The sequence below is a fragment of the Pelodiscus sinensis genome, chromosome 24 (genome assembly GCF_052426305.1).
Source record: "Pelodiscus sinensis isolate ZL-2025 chromosome 24, ASM5242630v1, whole genome shotgun sequence".
NCBI classification, from domain to species: Eukaryota; Metazoa; Chordata; order Testudines; family Trionychidae; genus Pelodiscus; species Pelodiscus sinensis.
Genome location: NC_143075.1, coordinates 2622342 through 2641255, shown reverse-complemented (window position 1 = coordinate 2641255; position 18914 = coordinate 2622342). Strand labels below are relative to the sequence as shown.

The 18914-nt window shown below is 54.2% G+C and overlaps 1 protein-coding gene across 12 annotated transcripts in view; it reads left to right on the top strand.

Moving 5' to 3' along the window:
* Positions 1–18657, top strand: part of KCNAB2 (potassium voltage-gated channel subfamily A regulatory beta subunit 2) — a 115089-nt gene extending 96432 nt beyond the window's left edge. For 11 of the 12 annotated variants that reach the window (XM_075906454.2, XM_075906463.2, XM_075906452.2 and 8 more), the window contains 10 exons: positions 1898–1942; positions 5550–5594; positions 5680–5723; positions 6784–6870; positions 12340–12425; positions 13483–13603; positions 15027–15121; positions 16149–16269; positions 16635–16723; positions 18010–18657. In XM_075906454.2, coding sequence (XP_075762569.1) covers positions 1898–1942; positions 5550–5594; positions 5680–5723; positions 6784–6870; positions 12340–12425; positions 13483–13603; positions 15027–15121; positions 16149–16269; positions 16635–16723; positions 18010–18099 — 823 coding nt within the window. In that variant the 3' untranslated portion in view covers positions 18100–18657. The remainder of the gene's footprint in view (positions 1–1897; positions 1943–5549; positions 5595–5679; positions 5724–6783; positions 6871–12339; positions 12426–13482; positions 13604–15026; positions 15122–16148; positions 16270–16634; positions 16724–18009) is intronic. The other variant, XM_075906457.2, reaches the window with a different exon arrangement.
* The last annotated feature ends 257 nt before the right edge of the window (positions 18658–18914 follow it).

The window sequence follows — 18914 nt, the reverse complement described above, 5'->3', positions numbered from 1 at the left end:
ATGTATTCCGCACACGGGTGGAAAAATGCGAGGGAATGGTGGTGTTGTGGAACATTCCAGTGGCTGTGCGAAAGGAAGGCCCTCGCAGTCTGAGCGTTCGGCGTCTCAGCTTCAATTCCTAGGCGCTTGCACCACGCAGACAAATCAAATGACGCGTCAGGCGAGTCTCTTTGGGTATGTCCATGATTAAGGGTCAGGTTTCCCATCTGTGTCTGAAGACACCCGGTGACTTTGTGTCTGGGGGCTCCAGAGTGTAGCGTCTAATCGCTTTCATGAAAAATAGCCCATTCAGAATTAAATTGTCCAGGAACAAAATATGCCTGTTGTGGCCAAAAGCGAAGGTCCGTTCAGTCGCGCTGACTGTTCCTGCCAGACCTCAGGAGGTAGCTGCCTCGCCTCTGGGCCACACGGGAACTTGGGCTCCTACCGGTGGTGGGCACAGCCGTGCCCAATAGGAACAAGCCTCACAAATTAAACCCAGCATGATGATCAACATAAGAACGGCCACACTGGGTCAGACCAAAGGTCCATCTAGCCCAGGGTCCTGTCTGCCGACAGCAGCCAATGCCGGGTGCCCCAGAAGGAATGAACAGACCAGGGAATCCCTCCCCTGTCACCCATTCCCAGCTTGTGACAAACAGAGGCTAGAGACACCATCCCTACCCATCCTGGCTAATAGCCACTGATGGACCTCACCTCCATGAAACGATCTAGCTCTTTTTGGAACCCTGCTAAAGTCTTGGCCTTCACAACATCCTCTGGCAAGGAGTTCCACAGGTTGACTGTGTGCTGCGTGAAGAAAAACTTCCTTTTGTTTGTTTTAAACCTGCTGCCTGTTCATTTCATTTGGTGACCCCTAGTTCTTATGTCAAGGCCCCACGTTTATTTCAGAATAGAAATGTTGGAGGAATCAGTCCTGCAGCAGCCTGCCAAAGTCAAAGGGAGCAGGTCTGAGCAAAGGCTATGAGTTACTCCTGAAGGAAGGCAATGGAGAGCCGTCTCTGGGCTAGGAGTGGGTGAGAGAGGGGTTATGTATGAAGGGAGAATCTCTCTCTCCCCTCTGGCTGTCGTCTCCCATAACTACTGTCTCTCTTGTCTGAGAAAATGGGGGGGACATCCCACTAGCAAACACCCTGAATCTCTCTTGCCTCTTTCCTCCCCCTAAAGAAAAGGGGCCATTTCAGGACACATCTGAATAGCCAAGTCCTGCAGTTATCTGCCTCGAGCCACTGTATGGCTCGTGGGCTCAGCTCCGGGAATGGGAACACATCCCGTTCTGCCCAGCCAGCCCTCTCCTTGCACCGGTGGGCTCCGCTGGTCAGGACAAAAGAAGCTGAGGCGCTGGGTGGCGTAGTACTGAGCTTGAAGGCCTGTGGCTGCCACGAGCCCCATGAGAAGTAGGCTTGGGAGGAAGGGAGGGGAGGGCTAAGTGAACCTCCCAGGAGGATGTGGCTCTGGTCGATGGAGGGTATGAATAACTGTTGCATTCTGGTCCCCTCGCTGTTGTGGAGCCGTGTACCAAGCAGCTGCAGAGAGAGGGTTTGTACATCGCCGTGCCGTGCAAAGGAAGGGGAAATCGCGTTCCCTGTGGCCAGGATATTTTTATCTGCGCCCCTGGCAAATGCCAAGAAAATTCCAGCTGTCACTTGATCCTGCGTTGCAGTGCCAATGACTGACCAAGGCACAGCCCTGCCTGAGCGCCCAAGGAGACGCATACGAGTGGGCAGCGGATGGGGAAGCATCTTTTGCCTCCAATTGTCTCGCTGTCCTTGGTATCCTAACGCCAGGGGTTTGAACTACATGGGATACCTCTAGGGTCCATGTCCAAAATGGGTTAGACCTCATTTCTATACCGCTCCGATGAAACCGTCATTTGTTTCTCTCGCTCTTGTTGCAGGGCTGAAGTGGTGTTGGGAAATATTATTAAGAAGAAAGGTTGGAGGTAATTTTATTCTTCCCTAGGTCACGTGCCCTTTTAGACCCAAAGTGCTTTCCTTTTATGCCCTGGGCAGTTTCCTTGATAACTACTCTGGCTATGTCTACACAACAGAGATTGTTTGGAAAAACGGCCATTTTTCCGAAAACTTGTGGAGCGTCCACACCTTAAGCGTGTTTTTGCGCAAAAAAATCAAAAGAACAGAGGGGTTTTTCCGGCGTAGGCATCCCTCATTCTACGAGGAAGAAGCCTTTTTGCAAAAGAGCTCTTTCGGAAAAAGGTGTGTGTGGACGGGGAAGAGGGGGGTTTTGCGCGGAAAGAGGAAACCGCACAGGTGCCCTGGTGGCCATTCCGTGCGTCGCAATCAGAGCTTACTTTTGAGAGAGCGTCCAGGCAGTCAGGACATTCTCGTGCGCAAAAGCGCATCGCTTTTTTGATACGCTTTTCCAGTGTGGACACGCTCTTGTGCAAGAAGTTTTTGTTGAAGATCTCTTCCGATAAAAGCTTCTTGCGCAAGAAGCCTGCATCTAGACGTAGCCTCTGTGTGGTGTGGAAGGAAGGAAATTACAGGTGGATAGCAAGGTGATGAGTCACATAACTGCTGTGATTTGCTGGGAGTGGTGCATCCGGGAGCACTACATTTGGAACACGGAGCCTGAAATCCTCTCTCTGGTCCCTAGCGGTGCTCCCTGTGGGGCAGGAGGGAGGCAGGGTAAAGTCATTTTTTTTTGCTGCTGCCTGTCCTGGACTTGATCCTGTGGGTGAAAAGAGAGCTGTTGTGGCCGCATTTGGTGATAACCCTGTGCCAGTCTTCGGGTAGCTCTGGGGCCCAGTGTGCATGCCAGATTCAAGCAAGACAAGGTCTCTTAATCCCAGTCCCCCCCTCCCCCCTCCCCCAGTACATCTCCATTCCCTTTCCTGATGGAGACGCTTAGGGCTTGTCAGGGCAGCCCACCCTGGCACCCCTCCCCTGTGCCGGCTGGATCAGAGCCCAGTGGCATTTCTTCGGGGGAGGTTTGAAACAATTTCCATTTGTAAAAGCCACTAGGAGAGTGACTTCAAATGCCAGCGCGCTGCAGTTGTGCATGAATCATTCATCAGCGTGGCGCTGTCAGAAGGTCTGTATTTCCTTCCTGTCAGAATGCCACAATTCTCAACCCTCTCTCTGGTTGCCGGGGACGTTTTTCCCACTCAATTATTTATACTTGTCAACTTGTCCCACCAAGATTGTCTCGTTGCGTTAATTACCATGTGACTGCAGCTCCCGGTAATTAGAGGCAATTGACTTATTAGCAAATCCCGTGAGGAGCACTCTTGTCAGCGCTCAATGGCAAACCTCAGCACTCCATGCGCCTTGTCACGGCTGTTCCCCCGACTCGGGCGTGTTGAGTGCAGACGGCGGGGGGCCCGCAAGAGACTTTATAAATCCCCTGCCGCTAGAGGCTCCTGCTTACAAACTCCCCCGTCACGGGTTCCCTGGCCTTGGGCGGGAGGCTATCACCGCCCAAGTGCAAAGCCTCTTTTCTGAGCCCAGAAGACTCACCTGGGAATTTCTCCCAGCGGCGCACCCCCAGCTTTTTCACCTCCCTCAGGAGAGAGCTTGAAAGCAAACTGTAATTTCTCAGAGCTGACCTCTCAGTCCCAGCCACGTGCCACCAACCCTCCTGCCTTAGAGGACACAGGAATCAGCAGAGTCTTTAAAAAGGTGATTTTATTAACCAAACAAAAAAGACACACTTGGTAAAGCAGACTTGGTTGCCAGGTGTTAGAGCAACTGAGAAAAACAGATTAAAACACAGAGAATTGCTTCCCTGGGATTCAGCTTCAGTTACAGTGAGGGGGAGGAGAACTTGGGCTCAGCACAGCGTTAACAAACCAGAAACGACAAAAACACCAACCCTGATTGTGTCTAACTGCACATTCCCTGTCTACTCACGTGTTATTCCAAGGTTCCGTCCATTTTAGACGTGACTAGTGCTAGAAAGTCCATGTCTGGCTCCCAAGGTTGGGTCCGTCTCTCCCAGCTTTTTCTCTCCAGCTACATCTACTCTTCAGGCTTTTTGCGTAAGAATGGACATTCTTGCGCAAAAACGTGCAGAGCCTCTCCATTGCACGCACGTTCTTGCACAAGTAAATTTACAGTAAAGCGTCAGAACAGATGGCTTCTTGCGCAAGAGTTATTCCTCTCCCCACAGGGAATAAGCCCTCTTGCCCAAGAGCTCAGTGTGGAGGGGCACAGGGGTTTCTTGCACAAGAAGCCCCTATGGTTAAAATGGCCATCAGAGCTTTCTTGCGCAGGAGACCATCCACACTGCCATAGAGGCTCTTGCACAAAAGCACATGGCAGTGTGGGTGTGTTCTTGTGCAATACAGTTCTTGCGCCAGAAGCCTGCAGTGTAGACATAGCCTTCCAGACCACGCACAGAACTTCAGCTTTCAATTCCAACCTCTCACTTTCCTCCCACTGGCTCTGCAGGCTCCCTGCCAGCACTTCCTGGCTTCCCACTCCTCTGGGTTTAACCCCTTCGTTGCTGAATGCTGGGCTGTCAAAAACGGGGAATGCCCCTCCCATCCGTCCCGTGCCTATTTCTCCTCTGTTTTTTCCAACATTTTGAGCAGTTTGCTCTTTGCCATTTGTGCCTCTTCGCTGCGTAGTTTTATAGACCCCCGAGCGCCCCGGCCCGTCTCGCCACGCACACTGGTTTTAGGCCGTCAGAGTAGCCGCATGGCCAGACCGCTGTGGCTGGAGACACTTGATGCCTGCGGTCACACGCGGTGCTTTCCGTCTTCTCAGGCTCGGCGTGCCTGGGCTGTGGCGCAGACGCCTCGTGTCACATGGTGGCAGCTTTTGCTCCAGGAGCGTTGCCAGTGCCCGTGTTCCACCACCGGAAAGGATTGTGGGCACCGCTGTGGGGCATGGTCTGACTTTAGCTGCCAGCGACACGGGGGGAAGAGCCCAAATGGTTTTATTCCGACCTGCGGATAAAGCCTTTTCTTCAAACAGCCCCTGAGCCGGGAGCAGGCACTGGCACCCGGGCGGCTATTTCCGTAAGCTCCCGAGAGGCAGCACAGGCAGCAGTTTCTCCTAACAGTCACCATGCTATGGCCTGGTGGATGGCCTGCAAGCAGAGCGACTTGGGGCTACCGGGCCAGACCCAAGGCTGGGACTTTCCAAAGTGCCTCTGTGATTTCCACTGGGCTTTGTGCTCCTAGACGCTGCTCTCACGCGTTGCAACCTCGCCCTCCAGACGGCTCTCTCGTGCCCTGGGTTAGCTCCCGGATCTGGGCTGGGGGAGGGCTCCGGTCAACCTGCTGAGTGTATCACTAAGGCCTGAGACTCTCCTCACTTCCACTGGGCTCAGTCAGCAGTGACTCCACCGCGAGGCCATTAGAATTAGTCTGGTTTTGCCCCAGCATGACAGGGAGCAGTGCTTGGCTCTAGCTCCCCGCAGACCACAGAGCAGTGAGATGGGACGTCCCTGGACGCTGTAGGCGAGTCTCCTCTGGGGGGTGAGTATTGGGGTGGGCACCCAGAAGCGCCCCAAAGCAAAAGAGAGCGTGTGAACCTTGGCTTGGCACATTTTATGCAGTGTCTTTCTGTGTCTCTTGGCAGGCGCTCCAGCCTGGTCATCACCACCAAAATCTTCTGGGGAGGAAAGTAAGTACCACGGGCCAGTCTCACCAACAGCCGGAAACGGCCCAGTTGCGCTGTACACTGCTAACGTGGACCTGTTGTTTTTCAGAGCAGAGACTGAGAGGGGATTGTCCAGAAAACACATCATAGAAGGTGAGAGAGGGCATGTCTGCTTTGACCCTGCATATGACTCTGTCCCTTAAACATAACCCTCTGAGTATCCCACTTGACGTGCTTAACGTTACGCGTCTGAGTATCCCCATTTAACGTTACGTGTCTGAGTATCCCCACTTCACGTGCTTAACGTTACACGTCTGAGTATCCCCATTTAACGTTACGCGTCTGAGTATCCCCACTTCACGTGCTTAACGTTACACGTCTGAGTATCCCCATTTAACGTTACGCGTCTGAGTATCCCTACTTGACGTGTTTAACGTTACACGTCTGAGTATCCCTACTTGACGTGTTTAACGTTACGCATCTGAGTATCCCCACTTAACATGCTTAATGTTACGCATCTGAGTATCCCCATTTAATGTTACACGTCTGAGTATCCCCACTTAACATGCTTAACGTTACACGTCTGAGTATCCCTACTTGACGTGTTTAACGTTACACGTCTGAGTATCCCCACTTAACATGCTTAATGTTACGTGTCTGAGTATCCCCATTTAATGTTACGCGTCTGAGTATCCCCATTTAATGTTACGCATCTGAGTATCCCCACTTAATGTTACGCGTCTGAGTATCCCCACTTAACGTGCTTAACGTGACGCGTCTGAGTATCCCCACTTAACGTGCTTAACGTGACGCGTCTGAGTATCCTCACTTAACGTGCTTAACGTTACGCGTCTGAGTATCCCCACTTAACATGCTTAATGTTACGCGTCTGAGTATCCCCACTTAACGTGCTTAACGTTACGCGTCTGAGTATCCCCGTTTAACGTTACGCGTCGGAGTATCCCCACTTAACGTTACGCGTCGGAGTATCCCCGCTGAACTCAGCGCGCTTCACTTCACACATGTGCTTTCTTGAAATGCCCTGGGTTAGCCTCTGAGCAAATCCGTGATCTCTGGACTGTGGGCATGTCTGGAGCAGCTCTCCCGAGCCTGGGTTTGAAGGAGCTCGGAGGTCTGGCTACTGCGGCAGAAGCAGGGTGCTCCCTGGGGGGACGTGCCTGACGGTCGCTTGTCCCTATTCGCTCCTCCCCAGGGCTGAAGGCTTCTTTGGAACGGCTGCAGCTGGAGTACGTGGATGTCGTGTTCGCTAACAGACCCGATCCCAACACGCCCATGGAAGGTAGGTTCTGTCGCCCCCTTCTCCCCCCCAGCCTGTTCCAGGGGACCAGGCCGCTGAGGCTGCCGGATTCACAGCGGTCTCGCTCTTTGTGTCCGTGAGTCGGGAGCGACCTCTCAGGAGTGTAGCGCTGGCCACGGGCCACCAGACCACCCTGGCTTCACTAGCAGAACAGCCTCTTCCTCTCCCGCCGAGTGTAATAGAGGGGCGCAGGCAAAGGGCTTCTCGGGGAAGGGTCCCCTTGCTCGACGTCATGGGGAAACTCTTACACTGAGGCTTCCCGGGCCTGAATGAGTGTTGGGGGCTGGGCTGGGCCCCCAGAGGACCCCCGAGGGCTAACGAGAAGCTATCCTTGTCCCATTGGGATTTGTGCTGCAGACTGAACGGGGACTCGAGGAAATACAAGCTTCTCCCTGCATGAGCGCCCTTTTCCTTTGGTGTTTGCTGAGAACCCAGCACAAAGGGTCCCCGTGACCAGGCTCCTAGGTACTAGGGTAGTACAATGAATAACTAGGCTTCCTCTCATTATCATAATTTCCCAGGGTGCTGTGCTAGCAGTGCGTCCCTTTGCGGCACGGGCAGCCGCTCTAACGTCTCTCGTTTCACGTCCTGTCCCTTTTCTGGATTACAAAGCTCATTCCTTGTTTGTGTAACATCTTACGAGTCAAACCGGTCTGAATTTTTTCATTGAATTTTATTTATTGATCTTTTGAGTGTTTTAATCATGGTTTCGCTGACAGGCTTTTAGTTGCAGTGTGTTTTCCATTCTGTAGCAATTGTTTCATGTGTTAATGTGTTCAGCATATGTAAACAAGCCAACCACAAACCTCCCGCAACAATAATCCCCCGCTTCCCCCATTTTAATGATGCTTTGGTAGGGGATGATTTTTCCTCCAGCCCCGTAGCCTTTTGTCATGCCGTTCTTTGTAATATGCCAGCAGTTGTAAACTCTGGTCTCTTTAAATCTTTCTTTTATCACCAGGGGACCCATTTAGTTCTTCCAAGTCAAGAACATTCATCATAGAAGGTACATCGTACCCACCATCCGAATATTGACTTCTGTGTCCAAACAGCATTTTATGGGACGGACTCTGTATTTTTATTTACACTATTTCCTTTTCCCAATGGCAAACTTCTCCATAAAATGCACAAAGGAAAACAAACAAACAAAAAAAACCCCTTGCCTTTGAGAACATCTTGCAAGTAAAAAAGCAAAACAGTTTAGTTCTCTCTTCCCTCGATTCATGTCACTTCATTCTTTTGTTCCTTTCCTTTGTTCAGTGCATGATGTGCCATTTTCTGCTATGCTTGTCTGTCCAACAGGAAGGCCCCTAAGTTTGAAATTCTGCATTAAAGCCTCATTTGTTGGTTCATTAAAATAACATGGTGCCTGTTCCTAACATACTTGTGATGTTGGAGCAGAGCAGTTCAGGGATCAAGGTGAACAAATCAGGAGTCCAGGCGAACGAGTAGGTTGTTGTATTCCTCCCCCAGAGGTTTTAGAGTCCATGAGGCTATTCCCTGTAAAGCCCCCAGTGTGGGTGGAATGCTGCAAAGTTTATATTCGCATCAGAAAAAAAATGGATTGGTAAGTTGAATGAATTGGCTACCAAAGTTGTTGTTTCAGTAACTGACTAGTCCGTGTTATGCTGATTTCTTCACCCCTTTCAGTGTGCTTGGACTGGCGTAAGGAATGCGGCTGGATTAATTTTTGTTAATGAGTATGTACTAGGGTTGGGCAAAACTCTGCAACTATGCTCCATGTGCTGGCAAATTTTGACCAAATACTACATTAAAATCAAGGGGCAGAATTTTCAGACCTGTTTGGAGTCACATTTCCAGGGATGTGGGTGCAACCCTTTACCAGCACTAGTTTGGGACCGAAAGGCTAATAGACTGGGGTAGCTCTATAACCGGCTAAATCATTTTTGACAGCTATGAATATGTACCAAAGGCGCATTCTGGCTTCTGCTCCTTTTCATTACTGAAGTGAACCCCGACTGCCATTTACTTTCCATATGGTTCTTCAGGCCTTAGTGACTGGAACTGGGAAAGTAAGTCTCCATGTTCCATGCCAAGGGGACTTGATAAATTAAAGGGGCAAGTGGAATGCAGCTAATGACCAAATGTGACACCAGCTGTAAGCAGCCTCTTGAGTCTGTTCCTGAAACGTAAGAAATGCCCATTTTGCCCAGCTCTGACAGTCCTTGCTCCTCCTGCTTACGAAGGGCTCCTCTTCCTCCTGGGGATGGTTTGAGATCTTTTGCGAGAGACATTACAGACTTGCCGGATTTTATTTCTATGGAACCCTTTAGTTGGCACAAGCCCAGCACTTCGCTAAATTGTCGCATTGTGTCTGTGCATGGGATGGACATGTGGAGCCTGGTGGGACTTTTTCTTTTTGCTCCTCTCCTCGGCATGAGTGTATGCCTTGGCTTCCGACGCAGGCTGCATGGTTCCCCCTTGGCTGAGAGCCTGGACAGGAACGCCCAACAGTGTTTCTAAACAATAAAAGAAAGCAACACAACGGGGCAGCAGCAGTGTGTTTGAGGTATAGAAGTGAAGCGAGAAATTCCTGTGGTAACTGGCAGATTGAGACTCCGGCTCTCTGGCACCTCTTTCACTGGCCTCACGTAAGCTAAGAGAAACAAAATGAGGAGGATGGTGGGTTTTGCTAATGTGGTATCCGTAGCAGGTTAGATGGAAGCTGAATATAAGCAAACTGCAAGCTCTCTGGGGCAGAGACTTCAAACAAGAGACCAAGAGGCAGGTTGTGGCGAAGGATAGAAGAGAAGATTGGGTGTGTTTACCCTTGTTTCTCTGCCTCTCCGGGGGCCGAGGGTGTTTGGCTGGAGTGTTTTCTTTAAATACTCCTGGCCTGTGACAGTTGCAGAGACGGGATGAGGACCTGGCCTCACTGAAGTTAATGGTGAAACTCCACATCAGTAAGGTCACGATTTCATCCCGTGTCTTGGGCAGAGGCGGCCTCCCACGCCCTGCCCTGATGGAGCCTCCAGCTACTTGGACCGGGTGCCACAAGCAGGTTTTGCCCCGGACAGCTAGAAGGCTGGCCTGCTGCCTCGCCCACTCCTCGCCTTTCCAGAAATTGTTACCAATCTAAGTCTCTTTTCATGAAAGTCCAAGCTCCGGACATCTGGCCTCTCCCCATCTACCTGCTCCTGTATGCTGAGAATTTCCTAACCATCCTTTCCTCAGAGCCAAAAACGTCCAGGCTCAGATATGAGAATGGGTCTCAGCCCAGATATGAGAATTTTTGGAGAGTGCAAAATATTCTCCGCTTTCTGCGGAGCGGCAATTCCCCAAGCAGCCGAGAGACGCACGGGGCTGACTCGGCGGTAAGGGCTAGCTGGGTGACATTACCACGGACAGAGAACTCGCTACGGGGCACACGTGGGTGGCAGCTGCTAGCCTTGTGTCATGAAGCCACTGCCCAATGAAGCTCTGCCCCCTTAGTGATGTCACAAATGTAATTAGCATCTTTGGCAGGATGGCGTCCTGTGTCCCAAGGCGAAGTTTGCCATGTGCGGGCAGCAGCCCCATGGCGGTCGTGGAGACAGGTCAGAGAACTTCATGTTCTCACTCTCAGCTACTTTCTGAAGCCCTTTTAACACTAAGAAAAATCCCAGCTGCTGAGGGCCAGTGTCAGCAACGGGGCTGTTGAGCCCGCGCTGAAGAGTGCGTCTCCAAATCTAATTGACGCAGCGAGGACAGGGCGAGTCAATAGCCATTCAGAACACTTGGGCCCGTGTTGCCGGGAGCCTCAGGGCTTGCATTCCCTGTCTGCCTTTATCCTCCAGCATGGTTAACGTTGCTCTTAGACCAACACCTCGCACTGGCCGCTTCCCACCGTGAAACAGACCGAAGAGAGGGATACACTTCGCATGCGCCTGTCTTGTCTGAGTGTGTGTGAGCCTGCGCTTGTACAATCCCACTGAATTGCAGCTCAGATCAGGCTGGTGTTTTCAGGGCGTCGATGGATTGTCTTTAGAAACACTTGTTCGCAGTCTTTCCTTGCGCAACCAACATTCGCAACCAACCTTGCAAGCAATGTATTGGAGCTGCCTTTTCTAGATCTCCCCTGCTGAACCCAACGCTACGTTCAGCGCCTTTGGCAAACACAGGGCAAACCCACCAAATACCCCTGAGATAACTCTCAAAACAGAAACATCTGACCCTTAGCTGGTAGAGGTGCTGGAACTAACTTAATGGGTTCCAGCAACCAGCTGCAAAGTTTACAAAGACAACTTGTCCTTTGGTTTACATAGCCAATAGAGGTTTTCTAATGAGGAATTTGTTCTTATTCCATTTCCAAAGTTCACAGCAGCTAACCTGTAACCCCAACGCTGTGAACCCAGAGCTGTAAGCATAAAGGGTTTTAAACCATCCTTAACACACATCTGTCCTAGCTCCTCCCGTATTCCCCAGTCTCTGAAATCTTCTGATTCCAGTCGCTGGGTGGAGTTTGAGCTGGTCTCTAGTTGCCCAGGGAGAGCTGACGGGACCGGGGAGTTGGGTTCATTGATCTCCGTGCAGCAGAGCGGTGGTGACAGTACGCCCAGATTGGAAAGTGCTGGGAATTGCACAAGCATTGTGCTGTTTCTGGGTCCCTCCCCGCTCTCACACGTGCAGAAAAAGTCCAGCCCTGCTCCCAGAAACATTGTGGCTGTTGCTTTTGTTGTCATTGGTGGTTGTGTTTTTTTAATGTCTCCCCTGCTGGGACAGCTCTTCCAGACTGGTGACTTGGACCTGGTTTTCCCCTGTTCCGCTGGAAAACCCAGGCTTTAGGTCTGTTGTTTGTAGCATCTTGAAGATGTTCCCCCCTCCCTCCGAACGTGGGTGCCATATATATACTGTGACTCCTGTCCGTCCCCACCTCCCTTCTCAAAAGAGAGTGTGCGCATCCGTGAAACTGGACATTGGTTTCCACTATTCTGTATTGCGCTTCACTCGTTTGCTTGTGACCTTGTTACATTTTGTTGGTCCGTTGCAAATAGTTGCTTTTTGGAGGAGGAGGAGGATTTAGCTTGGAGGAAAACAACCAACTCAGTAAAAATCAGCTCTCACGGCATCATAACTCACATTCCTCCCTTTCTCCTGACCCTCGTTTCAGCCATGAAACGGTCCCTTTCCATCCCTCTCTCTGGCAGTTGTTGGTTGGTTTATTTTAGCATGTGATTATTCTTGGCCGATTGGGCAAGTTCTACGTGCGGGGAGTTGGTTTCAGTCTCTCTTCCGGGTGGGCTTTTGGGGGTTAGTTTGTTTGTTTGTTTTGTCTTTTGATGTCCTTGTAAAACGCCCGTCTCCAAGTTGGAAGTCTGGAAGTACACTGCTTGCAAGATGTCTGTGCCGTCCAAGCCCCCGTTCCTTTTGGTGTCAAAGGCTTGATGTAGTGAGTCGCCCTAGCAATGCACGCCCGGCTAACCCCCCTTCCCTTCCCTTCCCTTCGAACAGAGACGGTGCGAGCAATGACCCACGTTATCAACCAGGGAATGGCTATGTACTGGGGGACGTCGCGCTGGAGCTCCATGGAGATCATGGTACGCGTGTGGGGCGCGGGCGCGGGCCCCTTGCTGAAGTGCAGGCGCCGGAAGACCCGCCATGAAGAAACGGCCGGCGGGCCGCTGACGCAGCACGGACTGCAGTTGCTCTCTGCGGTGTGGGGGGGAAGTGCTTGTTGACGGAGATGTACTTAGACAGGAGCCAACTGCTTGCAGGCGTATTTTAGCTGGGATTATTTTTAGCTCTGCTAGGCCGACTCCTCAGCGTGCGCCAGGCTCATGCCGCAGGGGGAAAGGGTTCCCTGGCCAGGGAGGGAGGTGCACTCAGAGGCAGCCGGGCTGCGGCTTTGGGGCTGGTGAGGACACCTGAGCGGCTTAGCCCTGTCCTCGCTGTGTGACGTGAGCCCACCCTGCTCTCCCCGCACGAGCATGAGCCGCCTGCTGAGAGATTCCCCCCGGCGCCTCCCTGCTCAGCGAGGTTTGCTGGCTCCATCTGCTTCGACTTCTGGGCGAGTTCACGTGATTGCGAGCTCAGTCCTTTGACTTGAGACTCTCCAGCCCGTCGCCTTTTCCTCTCCGTGTCCCCCTGGCCACGTGCCGCTGCAAACGTGGTGGCAGCCCCGACGGTCTGTCTCCAGGGCAGCAGCTCGGCAGCCCTGGGGGCAAATCTGGGCCTTTTCGAGTCCCTTCCAGCTGAGTCGGGGCAGGGCCGTAGTGGCCATGCTGGCACGGGACAGGGACGGGCACGGGGCAGGTCACTGGAGCGCCTCCCTCCTACAACCTTCCAGTCTGGATGTGGGCAATCCCGTTCGGAGTCAGAGACCCCAGAGCTGGGCTCGTGCCCTTTAAAGGCAAAGTCCCCCCGGGCCAGCCAGTGGGCGACTCTCCCATGGGCTGGGCCCTCCAGTCCCAGTGTGGCCGCAGGACCGAATGAATTCCGTTTCTGCACCGGTCGCTCGCTCCAAGTTCCAAGGTCCCTCCTTCTGCCCAGCCAGGCGGGGGCCCCCAAAGCCCCTGCCCCTCTGCAGTGGGGTCTCCCCGGCTCTGGGGGGCAGTGGGGCCTGATGCTGATTTGCTCCCCTCTCTCCGCTTGCAGGAGGCCTATTCGGTGGCGCGGCAGTTTAACCTCATCCCGCCGATTTGCGAGCAAGCCGAGTACCACATGTTCCAGAGGGAAAAGGTGGAGGTGCAGCTCCCGGAGCTCTTTCACAAGATAGGTACAAACGCCCCCGGAGCTTTTCGCCTTCCTAGCTGCTGGGCACTCGTTAGCTCAGCTGCCGGGAATGTCCAGCCCCTAGCTTTGCATTGCCTTTCCCAAAAGGCCCCTGGTGTCCAATGGGGAGGGTTGGGGTTGGCCAGGGAGCTCCCATTGCTCACATGTCTGGTATCAAAATTGCCCTCTGTCAAGTTGAGAGCCAGGCTTGGGCCTCTCTCCAAAGGCCTGGCATGTGTATCGGGGCGATTGGCTGTGTAAAGGCTCTTCTCTCATGCAGTCTCCATGTTCTGCACCATGCCTGTGTGTGCGCGAAGAGGAGTGGGTTCTCCCCGGGGGCACGTTCGCTTCCTCCTGGGCTCTGCCAAGGGCAGTATTAGACAAGGAGAAAAGAGTTGGTTTTTCATGTGGTTGCGAAACCAAAACCATCCAGAAAAAAATGAACCCCAGCCCGATTGGCTTGGTGTTCCTTGTGGAAATGAAGGACCCATTTGACCCCAGGGAAATCTTATTCAAACCCTTTTTTCTAAATGAAAGGCTGAAACAGTTTGTGTGGGAAGCGTTGAAACGCTGGGGTGGGCTGGGGGCTGGGGCCATGTGCCCAGCACCCGGCAGGGTCGAGGCCTCACTCGCATGCTGTGGCATTCCCCCGTGAACAATCGTGCGCCAATGCCTCCCCGCTCTCGCGTGGGCCATCAACTCCGGGTTCCCGACCTTCCCCCAACTCGCCATAACGCCGCCAGAGCCCAGCAGCGCGCAGAAACCGTTCTGTGTGTAAAAGCCCGGGGTCGGCGCGAGGGTGCAGCAAGCGAGGTCGTTATCTGAGGTCCCGCCACCAGGCCCCCTGCGAAGCCACATTGTCCAGCTTCACAGCGGTTTGGGGCCTGTGGCTGCAGTTCTGCAGGAGGGGGAGGGCTTCGACTCGCTAGGGCCCAGGGCAGAAAGCCAAACGCAGGCCATGCTTGGTAACCCCTGAAACCTGCCCTGAGAACCGCTGCTTAAAATAGCCTTGCGCATCAGTGGCCCAGAAGTCCTGCCTGGGATTAGACTCTTCACAGGAAGAATAAAACTTTCCAAAGCCAGAGGCCGGGGTAATGGCCAAGTATCTCATCCCTCCTCCTTCCCCTCCCCCCCCCCAGCCCATGCTGCACCTGCTCCCAGCTCGCATCCCCCCACCAACCCGTTTGTCTCATTCCTGTGCTCTGAGCTGGTTCGCTGTGGGGGCAGGACTGCAGAGCAGGGCTCGGGCACCAGGCATCTGCCCCCTGGCCGACGGGACCCAGAGGAAAATGGCTCCTGTTTTCAGCCTTTCCTGGTGGGGGCGAACTGGCCAAACCGGTCAGAAGCGGCGTGTGCAATTGATGGGCCCCCTCCCCGGGGATCAGCACGAACCTGCAGAGCCCGTGGCAAATGGTCTCTCTTCCCAGGGGTCGGCGCCATGACCTGGTCTCCTCTGGCATGTGGAATCGTGTCTGGAAAATACGACGGGGGGATCCCCCCTTACTCGAGAGCCTCGCTGAAGGTGAGGGGGACGCGGCGGGGGGTGCTAACGGGGAGGGATGCCGGGGGGAGCCTGGCTCTGAATCCCACCGGGTCGGCCATGTGGCTGGCAGCCAGTGTGGGGTTTATCCTGCCACATCCTAGGACGCAGTCTCCGGCGTGGGACTAGTTTGCTTTCAGGTCACGTGAGCAGGCGGCCGGAGGAGTTCTCTGCTGAGCTGCCTTACGCCACATTCAAGACCAGGCACTGTAGGCAAAACCCTAAATCCACCCACCTCTCTCTCCGTATACGTCTAATATCCTATTTCCCCGACTTCTGCACCCGCAAGGTTCAGTGCATTGTCGGGGGCGTCTGCCTGCCCTTAGTCTCCTGCTGCAAAGCTTTAATTTGCCTAAAGGGTCACAACCAGGAAAGCCCACACCTGGCTCTTGGCCAAGGCATTCCAGTCTGTCTGAGGGCCACCCAGGGACGGTGTGCGGGAACTCAGCCCCCAGACCAAGAAGCATGAAAGGAAGCGCTCTGGAGCGCCCGATGTCTGGGTGCTGCCGCCAATGTTCCCTGTGTGCTTGGGCGGCCACCCAGGAGAGATTCAAATGCTGCCCAGCTGATTAGCAGAGCGCCCGCAGTGCCCAGAGCCGGCAGCACGTGCTTCCTGGTGGGGCGCATCTGTGCATGCCTTGGTGCACAGAACACGTTTTATTCCGCACATGGATGGAAAAGCTTGGAGGGAGCATTGGTTAGAGCCCAGCTCCCTATGGGAAGTAGTGCTGGTCTGGCGGCCAGGTGGGGAGTTGGCATGGCAGAAGGGGCAAGGAGGGCGTGTGGATGTGCCAAGTGCAAGGAGAACCCCCCGCACTGCCTCGGGGCACTGAGAGACTAGCCACGAGAGGCAGGTGGGGGAGACATGTCGCTGAGGGGCCCAGGGAAGCTCCCTTTGTCTCCTGCAGCCCCTTTCCCCCGGGCGCTGGCCGGCCCAGGGAGCGCTGCGGGCGGGGAGGAGATGGCCATTAAAGACTCTTCCCCTCTCCCGCAATGTGCCTCTTCCAAGGGCTACCAGTGGCTCAAGGACAAGATCCTGAGTGAAGAGGGAAGGAGGCAGCAGGCCAAGCTGAAGGAGCTGCAAGCCATCGCGGAGCGCCTGGGCTGCACCCTGCCGCAGCTCGCCATCGGTAAGCGCACGCCGAGGGTAGCGCGCGGCCCAGCTGTGCCGCAGACGAATGGTCCCCTGCATTAATGCCCAGGTCCAGCCTCGGTCCCAGCTCCGTGCTTCCCGTTAGCCTGCTCGCCTGACAGGCTGCTCCGAGGAGACCGGAATTCCGTTTCCTGTCTCGGGCGATGGTCATTGACTCGGGGAGGCCGGGGGCCCCGCAGCTCAGAGCAACGGGGCCAGAGAAGGCCCAGCCAAGGGGCACGTCTCCCTCCCCGGGAAGCGTGTTCCTCCCCTCGCTGGCCCGTCGGGGCCGTTTGGAGTGAACGTCAGACGTTAACCCCCCCCCCCCACGCACGGACACCCCAACCCTTTCTCTCCCTCCAGGCTGGTGCCTGAGGAACGAAGGAGTCAGCTCGGTGTTGCTAGGCGCATCCAATGCGGACCAGTTGATGGAGAATATCGGCGCGATACAGGTCAGTTCCCACAGCCGGGAGGTTGGGGGGGGGCTGTGGGCCTGACGCTGGCTTGCTCAGGACGGAGAGCAAGTCGCTCCCTAGCGCACGGCCGCTGTTAACCAGGGATTGGCCTGACCGCAGCTCTGCACAGGGCGGGAGCTCTGCAGCGGCATGAGGGTTGCAAGGATTGACGAGGGCTACCTTGCGCGGCGGGTGTGCTAGGCGGGGGCAGGCTCTTCCCAGGCCCCCCACCTGGCCCCACCCACACCCTGCCCCTGGACGCCTGCTGTAGGCGCACTGAGGCAGAGTGCTGCCGCCCCCAGGGCCACCCTCCCCGTGCTCCAGGACAGGGAGGCTGGGGCACATGCACCCTCCCGCCCTCCTCCCCTCCTCTCACTTCTCCTCCCCTCCCCTCCCCTCCCCCAGCCCTCCCTTCACCTACTGCCCATGAGGGCTACCACATTAGGCTAATGTGGCATCGTGGCTCATATGCCTCGGGTGACTGAGTAGTCTTAGCGCCCATGAAGGCAGATCCAGGGACTCCGACCACTGAGCTTTGCACCTGGCTGGGTCACTGAAAGAATCTGTTATGGGAAAAGACGATTTGTTACCAAAGTTCTCCTGACCGCTCTGTTGTTTAAGCCCCTCCGCCCTGCTGGCTGGTCACTACGCGGCTGTGAATTCAAGGTGTTCCTGTCACTACGCGGCTGTGAATTCAAGGTGTTCCTGCTTCCTGCAGGATTTGGTTCCTTTAATTCTGTATTTCAGCCGTTTGCCCTTTGCTTTCCACATTGCTTTGGCAAACAATCACGAGGGCAGGGTGCTAGTGACCCTCCCCAGGCCAGCAGGCCCCTGCTGTACCTGTTGCAATAATACAGGCTGCACCTCTCAGCCGGGACTCTGGTCCAGCAACATCCGTGGTCTGGCAGGACACTGATGTTCCGGGATCAGAGAGTGCGGGTGCCGCAGGGGCGGATGGGGAACGGAGTCCGGTGTGCTACGGGGGGCGGGACCTGGCGTACGGCTCAGCCGAGCTGCATGAGGGAGCCTGGAAGCCCCGTGTGGCAGCAAGGCAGCCAGAAATGACCTTCCCTTGTTCAGCAAAATCCCTCGTCCAGACCCAGTCAGCTCCCAAGAGTACTAGGCCAGGGAGGTCCGCCCTGTATCTTCTTAAACTCCCCCAGGGACCCCTTTTGCCTGCCGGCTTTGGGGTGTATGCCCACAGCTCAGACCTTGCAAGCTGGCAGGTGGCTTGAACTCAGTTCCTTGCTGACTTGCTTTCTGATTTTGTTTCTTGCATCCAGGTTCTTCCAAAACTGTCCTCTTCCATTATCCACGAGATCGATAGTATTTTGGGCAATAAGCCATACAGCAAAAAGGACTACAGATCCTAACTGTGCGTACTGTCCCTCCGGACTCACACTTAACTCCTAGTCTTCTATTTGCTTGCTTAAGCTTTACCGAAGCAAAGTGAAGATTGTGATTTGCATCAAAAGAATACAACATGTCAAGATGTCCTAGAGAAATTGTTTAAAACGTTGCTGCAAGACAACATATGCTTATTATGTAACGATTATTTTGAATGCAAACAAGTCACAGATTGGAAGAGCTGTGATTCTCCCCTAGACGATTTGCCTCTGTGCTTTTGTTTTTAAAAGAAGAAACTAGGTTTTTCTCTCTCACTCACAGAATATCGCTGCTTCTCCTTCCTTCCGGCTCCTGCGCCATTTAACTGGAAGAATTCTCGTCTCTGTTCCCAAAGCAACGCTGGCCTTCCAGTGACCTGGCTACTGTGCGGGACTGTCGGTGGTAGCCATCTAGGCATGCTAGAAACAGCTGTTTCGGGACAACCGGGTACATCTCCCAACGGGGTCTGTTCGTTGGTTCGCTCTGTATGTGTTTGCATACTTCAGAAAGAGACGATCTTCTCCATGTAAAGTGAATCGGCTGGGTTGTTGGCAGGCAGCTGTGAGAATTCACGCGCCACGATTCTGTCGCTTTCCCGCGGCCTGCTCTGGGGCAGGTGGTGTTTGTCAGGGTGCTGGTGCCTCGTGTGAACCTTCCAAGAGGGTGTTGCTATTCACACAAGGCCTAAGTCCACTCGGGGCCAGTCGACCTGTTCAGAGAGAGAGAGAGAGAGAGCCAGCCCCCTATGTCCCCAACCCAAGCGCCTGTTGGCCTCCCAGGAGTTTTGCTGTGGACTGAGTGT